The sequence below is a fragment of the Ceratotherium simum genome, chromosome 34 (genome assembly GCF_057802395.1).
Source record: "Ceratotherium simum simum isolate JZ-2026a chromosome 34, ASM5780239v1, whole genome shotgun sequence".
In the NCBI taxonomy this organism is placed as follows: domain Eukaryota; kingdom Metazoa; phylum Chordata; class Mammalia; order Perissodactyla; family Rhinocerotidae; genus Ceratotherium; species Ceratotherium simum.
The window spans coordinates 18326725-18339462 of NC_141933.1; the positions used below are offsets into that span (position 1 = coordinate 18326725).

Here is a 12738-nt window from a genome sequence, read left to right on the forward strand (position 1 = left end):
GCTCTGATCATTGTTTTAAAATTAATGGGTGACATACTCAAGACAACAATTGGAGACTTCAACCCTACAGGCCTTAAGACTTTTCATTAAACACTGATGTAAAATTTCATACTCTTTCATTTTCTAACTTTAGACTTCGCATTATCTTTGGTAACTTCTACAGCTGCTGTAGAACATGATTTTTGTTAGTGTGATTCAATCTTCATTAACTCAGGTGCTTCTTAAAGAAATCAATTTTTAAAAATCTATACAGATGTTAGAATTTTCAATTGACTTCAAAAATAACTCAACATAAATTTAATTGAAAAATAAAAATCTAATATCCAGTGCACACCAAGGCTATCTTATGTTCATAATAATTAATTTGAAATATATAAAGCATCAGATTTCATACCATTTCTTTTATCCCTGAACTTATATTTAAAATCACTTACTCTCCAGAATAATATCCCTTAAAAATTATGCTAGTATATTATTTTGCAACAAAAACACATGTAAATTGACCTATTTCCTTTGTTAATAAAGTTTTAAGTGATTTTTATCTACACTGAATTATCATTATGATGATCATTACCTTACTTCTATTCAATAACTTAAATGTTACACATTTTTGTAAAATTTTCAAAGATAAACTATATAATGTCATTAGAAATGCATCTTGATATTGATTGAGACGATTTTATTTTTATTTTTTATTTCAATTGGTAAAACTATCCATGGATGAATATTTTTGTTGCTGGAATAATACAGATTTCAGCATACTTAAATTTGGTTGTATTATGAAAAGAAGGATGGGAACACAACAGTGATTTTTTTTTGTAGTAGGAATATCACTCAGTACTTTTTAACATCACGGACATATTAAGTCAAAAACCTCATGAGCCATTATCATTAATGGTTATTTGAATAATTTACTAAATATAATTATATGCATTTCTTTTCTCATTTAAGGTGCATCTGGTAATCTAGTTTTAAAATGAAGTTGATGTGCAGTTATTGGAGAAATTCACTTTCTTACTTTCTTAGAAGTTTATAAAAAAGGCTTTGGTATGATTTATTAAATGGCAATTTTTAAAAATGTGTTATAATTTCACTTAGTTAAATCTTTCTTAAGCCTATATTATTAGTCTTCTGGTTTAAGTATAGGAGGTAGCAAGCTAGAAAGAGATTTTCTCCCAACATTGCAGCACAAAAAGCTAGATATTCTGTAAACTTTAAACATTTTTGGAACCCACCGGTTAGCTGGGGTCACTAGGCCAGCAACTAACACAAACCTAGAGTTACCAGTGACAGCATTCCATTTATTGTTAGAGGAGGCGGAAGAATGAGGAGAGAGAGCCTCTCTGGGTACATGTGCAAAGGGAAGACTTAAAGTTTAAAGTGGGTTAGACATTGAAAATATATTATAAGCCAACTCTCATCCTACATATAAGGTAACACCAGAGTAGTCTGAAGCTTGTGGTGCACTGAGGGGGCCACAGTGTTAACAACACTGAAGCCCAGCTCAACTCCAACACTTAATGTTAAGCAAAAAAAGTGAGTTAATTTCCAGGCAAAAGTACCATTTACTTCAGTCTCTGTTGTCCTACAAGTGATGTACGTTCTTAAGCAAAAATTACATGGCAACACAAATAAGCAGAAGAAAACAACCCACTATAAAAAAGATAAGATATTAACAGAATTAAGTTCAGATGTAACCTAGACATTAGAAACAGCAGACAGGCAACCTAAAATAAATATGGTTCCTATGGGCTCTATTGAAAAGGTAGACAACACGAATGAATAGACGGGGGATTTCAGTGAAGTCATGGAAACTATAAAACTGAATCAAATAAAAATGCTAGAAAAAAAATTTAAAAAATAGAGATAAAGGATATTTTAAAGGGTACAACTATAGCTTCAACATAGATGAGGACAGAATTAGTGAAATTAAAGATAGATCAATAGAAAACACCCAAAATTACACACACACACACACAGAGTGAAGAAAATAAACATTTAAGAGCTGGGTAACAATATCAAATAGTAAAAGTAACTATAATTTGAAACTCAGATGTAAAAGAGAAGAAGGAAAGGGCCAAGGGAATATGTGAGGACACAATGGCTAAGAAATTTCTTAAATTAACAAAGGACACCAAACCCAGATCCAAGAAGCTCAGATAAGACAAAGCAGAAAGAGAACACACACACACACACCCCCCACAGAAGAAAAGAAAGTAAAAGAGAAAATGTTGATTGCAAGAACCATTGCATATTGAGCAGAGCTTTTCAACCTCAGGAATACTGACATTTTTCACTGGATAATTTGTGTTGTGGGGCACCGCCCTGTGCATTGTCGGCTGTTTAGCAGTGTCCAGGGCCTCCACACACTAGATGCCAGCAGTACTCCCTTGTAGTTGTGATAATCAGAGATATTCCAGGCATCGTCAAGCGTCCCCTGTGTGTTTGTTGGAGGGAGGAGGGCAGAATTGGGGACAAACCCAAATCTACTTTAGAAAAACTAGTCTAAAGGAAAAAAAGATGAGCATTACAGCAGATTTCTTTTCAAAAAAATGTGAAAATCAGAAAAAAATGTACAGAAAATTGAAAATGTTAAAAGGGAAACAACAAAAAAATCAGTCACTCCAGAATGATATACAAATGAAAATATCTTTCAAAAGGGAAAGAAAAAACAACTTTTTTGGGAGTAACAAAAACTGAGAGAATGTATTACATGTAGGCATGTACTACCAGAAATATTAAAATAAGTTATTCAGGGAGAAGGAAAATACCACCAGACAGAAAATCAAAGCTACACAAAGCAATCACACTGGTAATTCCTTAATGAATAAATGTATTTTGTTGCATATTATTAATTGTTCTAAAAGACAGACTGTCTGAAGGAAAAAATAGCAATGAAATGGCATTTATAGTCTGTAAAAGTAAAATATATAACAATAACGTGAAAGATAAGAGAGGACTTAGAAATTTACTGTTTTATGATTCGTAGAAGACCTATGATTTATTTAAAAAATTTATGGTAAACTCTTAGAAAACCATTATAGTTTTTAAAAAAGTAAAATAATAAATCAATAGAGGAGGAAAAATAAATAGAATCATAGAAAAATTCTTTCAATAGAAGCCAAAAAAGGAAAGTAATAAGGGATATATTAAACAGATAGAGACAAGGTATAAAGATGGTAGATTTAATTCAGCCATATGAGTAATTACATTAACTATAAATAGTCTGGACATCCAAATTAAAAATGGAGATTGTCATATTGGACATATAACAAAATAAATTTCTGCTCTATCCAAAGAAATCTTCTTAATTATAAAGATGTATTGAGTTAAACATAAAAAATAAAAAATATCTCATGCATGGATATATTAATATAAAACAAAGTAAAACAAAACAAGAACAAAAAACAGAACAAAACAAAAGCTCAACAGGATTTTTACCTTAATTGACAAGCTGATTCTAAGTTGTATACTGTAGGAACTAGAAAAGACAACGTAGAAAGTTACAAAATCATTGGAAGATTTTCACTACCTGATTTCAATACTCACTATAAAGCTAAAATAACTAAGACAATGTGGTATTAAAAATATAAACATTTAGATCAATGGAACAGAATAGAGGATCCAAACACACACACACACCTAAATGATCAAATCATTTTCCACACAGGTACATAAATTTGTAAAATGGAGAAAAGATAGTTTCTTTAATAAAAGATGCTAGATCATTTAAATATCTGTATGCAAAAAATGAACTTCAATCCATAAATCACAGCATATAAAATAATTAACTCAAATGAGCATAGAACTAAATATCACATTTATAAAACTTCCAGAAGAAAATATAAGAAAAATTCTTTGTAATTTCACATTGGGCAAATATTTCTTACATACAAATTCCAAATCATGATCAATAAAAGAAAAATGATGTGAGATGTCATCAAAATTAAATACTTTGCTGTTCAACAGCCACTATTGAAAGAATGAAAAGACTAGACACATAATGGAAGAAACTCTTTCCAAGTACACGTCTGATAAAGGATTTGTATCCAGGATATAGAAAAAATTGTCAAAATTAAACAGCACACTTATAAATAAACCAAAGGCCAAAGAAGAAAGCACAGGAGAAGTTACAGAAAATTTTTAATAGAATAATAACAGAAACACAATCTATAAAATTTAAAAATATGTTTCTAAAGTGCTTAGAGGGAAATTTAGGGCTTTAAATACCAATATTAGAAAAGAAGAAATGTCTCAAAACTAGAACCTTAGCTTCCACATTTAGAAACTAGAAAAAAGAATGATGAACTGAAAAGATCAAAACATAAAAGGAAGGATATAATAAAGACTGGAGCATACACCAATAATAGCAAGATGAAAAACAATAGAGAAAAACAAAGAGTTTGAATTTTGAAAAATCAAATTGACAAAAATTTTATCTAGAATCACTAAGAAAAAAAGACACAATACAAATTAACATAATCAGGAGAGATATTGACCTTGAAGAAATTAAAATGACTAAAGTGAATATTATAAACAACATATGTGAACATTAGTCAACTTAGATGACATGGACAAAATCCTAAAAAGACAAAATTAACAAAACTGACAAAAGAAGAAATAGAAAATCTGAAGAGACATAAAACAAGTACATAAACTGGATTTTTACTTAAAGGATTCTCTTTTCCTACCAATATCTAGACACAGATAGCTTCATTGGTTAATTTTACTAAACATCTATGTAAACATTATACCAAGTCTTTTTGTATTTTAATTTTATTTATTTATTTATTTATTTTTTTCCCCAAAGCCCCAGTAGATAGTTGTATGTCACAGCTGCACATCCTTCTAGTTGCTGTACGTGGGGCGCAGCCTCAGCATGGCCAGAGAAGCGGTGCGTGGGTGCGCGCCTGGGATCCGAACCCAGGCCGCCAGCAGCAGAGCGCGCGCACTTAACCACTAAGCCACAGGGCCGGCCCTATACCAACTCTTGATTAACTCATGTCAAAAATAGAAGAGGAGATCCTCTTTCCAACTCATGTTATTAAGCCAGCATTACCCTGATAACAAAGTCAAAAAGGGAACACAGGAAAGAAAAAACAACACAATATCTCTCACGGTTGTAGATACAAAATTCTCAGCAAAAGTATTAACAAAATAAATCCAATAATACATATAAAATGATAATAAATCATGCCTAAGTGAGATCTATCCCAGAATGCAAGGTGGGTTTAACATATGAATAGTAATTAATGTAACACATCATTTATAGAAAATAAAAGACAAAGACCATTTGGCCACCTCAATAAATGCAGAAAAGTATTTAACACAATCCAACATCCATTTAAGATAAAAATTCTCAACAAAGTAGAAATAGAGAAAATTACTTCAACCTACCAAACTTGCTTCTAGCATCACACTTAATGGTTAGGGAGTGAGCGATTTACCCCTAAAGTAAAAAACAATGCACATGTCCACTCTCAGTACTGACGATGGATAGATAGAGAGAGAGAGAGATAGACAGAAAGATAGATAGATGATAGATAGATTAATAAATCAGTCAGTCCTCTGGATTTGAAGTAAAACTCATTTTATTCACAGACTATATGATCCTCTAAGTAGAAAATCCTCACCATTCTACATAACCCACACAAAAACCACTGGAGTAATTGAGTTTGGCACAGTCACAAGGTACAAACTCAATATACAAAAACAATTTTAGTTCTATATAGTAGCAAAATAATATCTGAACATGCAATTAAGAAAACAATGTGATTCATGATGACATAAAAAATACTTAGAAATAAATTTAATGAAAGAACAGTCCTTAATACTGAAAATTACAAAACATGGTAGTTGGTACTGGCGTAAGATAGAGAAATATATCAATATAATAGAATTGATGATCCAAAATAAACACATTAATGCTTGATCGATTTTTGACAAAGTTACCAGGGCTACTAATTGGGAAAGGACAATCTTGTCAGTAAATGGTGAAAAGTAGTTGACTATTCGTATGTAAAAAAGATGAACTACAACCTAAACTTCACACCAAACACAAACATTAATAACTCAAAATGGATCATAGGTCTAAAGTTAAAAAAAAAAGTACCAATTATATATCTGATGAAATTTTTATACCAATAATATACAAAGAAGACTTACAACTAGAGTACAGTCATGCACCACATAAGGACGTTTCGGTCAATGATGGACCCCTTACACAGAGGTGGTCCCATAAGGTTAGTACCATATAGCCTAAGTGTGTAGTAGGCTATACCATCTAGGTTTGTGTAAGTGCGCTCTATAGTGTTTGCACAATGACAAAATCACCTAATGACACATCTCTCAGAACTTACCTCCATTAAGTGACACATGACCATATAGAAAGTCAAATGCAATTATTAAAATAGGCAAAATATTTGAATAGACGTCTCAACAAAGAAGACGTAATCTGAAAGGAATATTATGAGATGGAAAGAGGTAGAAAGACATGCTATGAGTTTAAGGTGCCTTGTTTGAGGAATAAAAAAATCAAAGACAGCCTTAAGAACAGCAATATTCCAAGTTATTCCTTTTTTTGACCAACAGGTTTCTACTCATGGGGTTAATACACCAAATATGGGTTGGTGAGAGCTTTTCTTTTCTTTTGTTAATTGTGAGAGATGATGTGGGAATGGAGAAGCTCAGCCTTGGATGCGGTCTCTGGCACATCAATTTTAGGAACATATTGTATGGTGGTTGAGAATATAAACATTGATTTACTTGCAACTACTTTTCCTTGAAAGTCTTTGTGTACACCCAGTGATACACAGAGACAAGGAGAACACGGCGGCCTAGACTGCTGTTATAAAGTCAGAAGAAGAACACACCCAGAACAGATCATTGAAATGATCCCATTTGATGGCTTCCAGCATTAGACACACATTAGGGAAATACAGCCTAAGAGCTGGTTCTGGGTCTGTTCTTTTCCCTATTCAGTCATTTAAGTAGGAAAAACTAGAGAGCAGCGTGGGGCCTTTTCTTGCCATTTATTGTGACTTTGTCCAAGTTACAACTCAGTGTCTGTGCCGCCATCATTTCCTTTGTAAGATAAGCGTAAAAACAGAATTCTTCTCTTGGCTTGTTATCATGAAAATTAAATAAGTTAACACTTGTATAATATTTAGAATAGGTTGTAACACATAACAAGTGTCTAATAAGTATAATCTATCATATAGTTTTCTGACCAGTAGGTTTATTTTCTTCCTAGTGTTTGAAGGAATTCTGGTGTGGCTTTAGTCACTGTGACTTGAAAGAATTTAGGGGATTTTGTAATATTAAAGAAAGAGAGAATTCATAAGAAACATTCATGATGTTTCAGAATGACAATATGAGATGGGACCCTCACATATGACACCAAGATGTAGTATCATAACGCACTATGACATCTGGAAGAAGGCATGTTTGGTTTTAAACAATTGTTTCACAAATTGGGGTATTCAAAAAAATTCCTGATGATATTCCACAGGGAGTATTATCTGTGTCATATCACATGTAGTATTCATTTAATTTTAGCTTATTTTTATACCATAGACATTAATAACTGACTTGGAACTTGAGGGACCCATTCCCCAAGAGCTTAAATGACAGTATAAATCCCTCACTGTTACTGTACACATCCTAACGTCTTGAGCACCAGGGAGGAAATGTCTTTCTCGGGTATGTTAACTAGGACTAGTACCTGGTTACTTGAAAATGAAAATGAATATATTTTCCCAGCAAACAATTATTTTAAAGATATGTCTACCACACCTGGCTTCTAATTAGAGAATGTTTTAACAGAACGCATATTCCTGTGCATTTACTAGTTAAAATGCTTTTGTCTTTTAGTATTGAGAAGCTGTTGATGGTGAAATTAGAACAATTTCCTCTGTAACATCAAACATTGATGTGTATGAAATACAGCGTAAACAAAATGATAAGTGTGTGTGTCTCTCTCCTTCTCTTTCCACCTTTTTCCACACTAATTTCTGCCATGGAATCTAGAATTTATGACTATGGAGGAGCTCACTCATTGTCACCCTAATTCTGAGAGTTGAATGAATGCCTCTGAGCTGGTCATGGGGAGTCAGGACATGTGAACTATCTCTGCTCAGTACATGAGGTGAATTCTGGGTTTACCATAAACTAGTTTCTTATTATCAGCCTAGAACATCAGGAAGAAAATTTCTCAAGTTGATTTTTCTGCTTTAACTCTGAAGTGGTGAAATAACTCAGTGTTTTGCTTCAGGTAAGTAACTAAAGGAAAGTGATATTTCTACTTCTTTAAAACTAGTTCAGGATATGGAGAAAACATCAGATTATGTTTCCAGTCCAGAATCTCTTCACTCAGTTTCATTGTACGTGTGTATATGGAGGCATGGGTACATCCCTCCTGCTAGGAGGAAGGGCAGAGAGTAAAATTCCTCACTTTCCATTTGCCTTTGCTCTAGACAGGGCTGAGTGGTACATCCCACTTATATGGAATATACAACATGACCACTTCCCCCAACCAACAATTTGAAAGAATTTGGGAAAGTTTCACTTATTTTTTTTTAATGTGAATAAAGGATTTATCTCTCTGAGTTGTAGGCAAATCAAAGTGATAATACATGATGTCTCTGTCACATGTGTTCATACCTCTACATGTGCATCTCCATTTACATCCACATGTACACGTCAAGTGTACTCTTCAGTATCCTTTTTTTAAAAAATTAACCATCCCTAAAATATAATTTCAAATAGCGTGATAATTTTCTACCCTAGATCTGATGCACCATAGTTTAAAAATTGCTCTATTTTTGACAATTAATTTTCCCATCATTAATATAAACAATGCCTTAATGTGGCTTAGGACATACTTTTTCACAATTTTATCAATGTAATTAAATATTTATTATAATAGGTTACTAAAAATAAAATTTCTCATAAAAAATATCATATAGCTTTTACTGTTGTCAGGGTTAAGACTTTGGATATACGGAGCCACAAATCTCAAAAAAATTGGTCACAGTCCCGAACAAGGGAGTTGTACAGGACCTCCTCACCTGCTGCAAATTTATGCAACTCATAAACTGAACTAAAAAAAAAATAGTGTACACTATAGAGGATCATAATAGCTGTTACCCTACTTGAACAGAACTTACTACACTTTTCAGGGAACAGAGTTTATCTCCATGGGGCTTAAATCATTGACTCTATTTCAAATTCCAACAAAACACCTAATTTAATTCATCAACCCAATTTAGTGTGGTAGATAACACTTGGGAATCATATGAGTTTCTGATGATGCTTAATTTTGATCAGTGGGATGCATTGAGACATTGAACATTTTTAATTATTTGACAACTGCATTTTAAATACACTGTGTTTGATATCAATGTTATATTTTTCCAAAGTCAATATTAATGTGTTGTTTTCTCTCTTGTTCTCTTTTTAGAAGAAATACAAAATTTATCATTTGATTTCCCATCCTGATAATGGTGGAAATGGGGGAGGAGAACTGTACCCTTGTGACAGAGTTCATTCTTCTTGGTTTATCAGATGCCCCTGAGCTGAGAGTCTTTCTCTCCCTTCTGTTCCTTTTCATCTATGGAGTCACAGTTTTGGGCAACCTGGGCATGATTGCACTGATTCAGGTCAGCTCACGACTTCACATCCCCATGTACTTTTTCCTCAGCCACTTGTCCTTTGTGGATTTCTGCTATTCCACAGTCATCGTGCCAAAGATGCTGTCCAACATCTTAAACAAGGAAAAAGCCATCTCCTTCCTGGGATCTATGGTGCAATTCTACTTGTTTTGCACATGTGCAGTCACTGAGGTCTTCCTGCTGGCTGTGATGGCTTATGACCGCTTCTTGGCCATCTGCAGCCCACTGCTGTACGTGGTCTCCATGTCCCAGAAACTTTGTATGGTGCTGGTTTCTGGCTGCTACCTCTGTGGAACTGTGTGTTCTATGGTTCACTTGTGTTTAGCTCTTGAAATCCCGTCCTATAGGTCAAATGTAGTCAACCACTTCTTTTGTGATTTACCCCCTCTCTTTACTCTTGCTTGCTATGACATCTCTATTAATGAACTCATGGTGTTCATTGTGGCCACTTTCAATGAGATTGTTACCGTCATGATCATCCTCACCTCCTACTTGTTTATTCTCATCACCATCCTGAGGATGCGCTCTGCAGAGGGAAGACACAAAGCTTTTTCTACCTGTGCCTCCCACCTCACAGCCACTGTTGTCTTGCAGGGAACAATACTTTTCATTTATTGCAGACCCAGTTTAAGCAACAGTATGGATACTAACAAAGTGGCCTCGGTGTTCTACACTGTAGTGATTCCCATGCTGAACCCCCTGATCTACAGCCTGAGGAACAAGGATGTGAAAGAAGCTCTCAAGAAAGTGTTGGGATCCAAATTGCCTTTCGAAAACCTGTTTTCTTAGATAGACTCAAGGTTTCATTAGAGACATTTAATGAGGGAGTTGTTTTGTGTGGATGTGAATGAAAAGCAAAATAGAGAAGTATTTTTTGAGCTAGGAGACAATGCATGCTTTTTTGTTTTCCATTGCCTATCTTGTTAAGACAAATCTTATCCCTTTTATTGGAAAATTCAATGCGTCTGCTACCCTTGATCCCTAATTGCCTCGAATGGGTTTTTGAAGTGATATTTTAGACTCAATTTCTTGATGTGAGATAATATTAATATATTTATAACAAGGTGCACATAAAAAGATAAATCTTTTTATCATCCTTAATGCATGCAGCCATTCTTATTAAATCAACTTCATTTTTTTTTACATGGAATAAATACACATTTGTCTCATATTCTCTGTATTTTCTTGAAAATTTAAAGTAAATTTCCTAAGTCTTTATGTGTATTTCTAAGCATTATTTTTTTAAAATTTTTTTGGTCCTTTTCTCTTTTATTACTTTTTGATTGTTAGGTAATAATTTTAGAACTTTTAAAACTTTCTCTTCTGCAAAATAATGTTAATATTACTCTACTTTTCTAATAAAACTTTCATGAAAATTAAATGACATGTCTTCAGTTCTTAGCACTATAAGTGGTATAGTATAGCTGATTAATAAATTATCTGCTATTACTAGTTTTTTTTACTTTTATATTTTGTTCTTTATTTTATCTTAAATATTGATTAGACAAGTGTATTTGATGCCACATTTTTTTTAAGTTTCCATGTCCTTGTTAACTTTTTTGGCTCTGCCTGATATTATTTTAAGCATTTACTGTATTTTCCAGACTTATTATATTTTAAACCAACTGCATTAGCTTCCCATGCCTTCTGAAAAAAAGTTCCTACAAATTCGGTGGCTTAACACAGTAGACTTTTATTCTCTTAAAGTTTTGGAGGTCACAAGTTTGAAACTGATATCATTGGGCCCAAATCAAGGTGTCAGCAGGACCGTACTCCCTCAGGAGGTTCTAGGGGACAAGGTTTTCCTTATTTCTTCCAGATTCTGGAGGCTGTAGGCATTTCTTGACTTGTGGTCATATTACTTCAGCCTTCCTTCAAGGCTAGCATCTTTAACTCTCTCTCTTCTCCATCTTGACTACATTTTCTTGTGTGTATGTGTGTGTGTGTGTGTGTGCGTGTGTGTAAAATAATCTTCAGTCTCTCTCTTATAAGGACACCTGATGGCATTCAGAACACACCCAGATAATCCAGAATAATCTCCTCATCTCAAAATCTTTAACCTAATCACATCTGCAAGCAACTTTTTTCCAAATAAGATGAAATTTGCAGGTTCCAGGGATTAGAACCTGATATATATAAGGGTCTATTTTCAAGCTTAAGACACCCAGCTTTTAAAGCCCAAATGATAATTTACTTTTCCTATGTTCCTACAATGTTAACACTTCATTTGTTTTCTTACCTTCTTAAGCTCTACTTTTGTATTTGTTGTTATCTATATATTTACTGGAGTCATATTTAAATGCAACAAAGATCTTTGTTGCCTTAGTGAAGTAGAAAAAAGATGACTTGAGATTAAAACTTGGGTCCAGGTTCTATCCAGATGAGTGATTTTTGAGGAAGACACTTAAACTTGGTTGACCTAAATTTTCTCCAGTATAAACCAGGGGTAAGCTGCCAGCCTCAAAGAGTTATCATTGGACTTAAATATAGTAACAAAACTGCAAGGACCTGTCCCTTAAAATGCACTCTTATTAGTGATTCTTTAAAAGAAATCTTTGAGGGTAAGGACCACTTAGAAGTATTCTAGTGCCCTTGGTGAAGACAGCTACTTATTATTTCCTTAAATAAAGGAGTAAGTAACCACTAAAAGAATGAAGTTATATTATGCTTATGATGAAAATATGGCTCTGTACTGTTTTTCAAATGTTTTAAATAGAAGGAGATTTCCCATATCACCCATGAGTCTTTGCATTTTAAGATGAAAGTAAGAGAAACATCTTTCACCTTTGGTCCTCCAATTAGAACACGGTTTCTCAACCTTAGCACTGTTGACATTTTGGAGCAGACAATTCTGTGCTGTATGTGTCTGTCCTGTGTACTATGGATGTTTAGCAGCATCCTTGACTTCTACTGATTAGATGTCAGGACCACCCCTCCCCACTTTGTGACAAGCAAAAATATCTCTAGACATTGTAAAATCTCCCCTAGAGAGCAAATTGATCTTAGCTGGGAGTCACTGGACTAGAGAGCATCAATATACTAGAGATCTGGTCTCTTCAGAGAAAAC

General features: G+C 33.7%; 1 protein-coding gene across 1 annotated transcript; it reads left to right on the forward strand.

Moving 5' to 3' along the window:
* The first annotated feature begins 9509 nt into the window (after positions 1–9509).
* LOC147912613 (olfactory receptor 5L1-like) lies at positions 9510–10460 on the forward strand. Its single transcript, XM_087423272.1, has one exon. The coding sequence runs from the start codon at positions 9510–9512 to the stop codon at positions 10458–10460; it is 951 nt and encodes a 316-aa protein (XP_087279398.1).
* The last annotated feature ends 2278 nt before the right edge of the window (positions 10461–12738 follow it).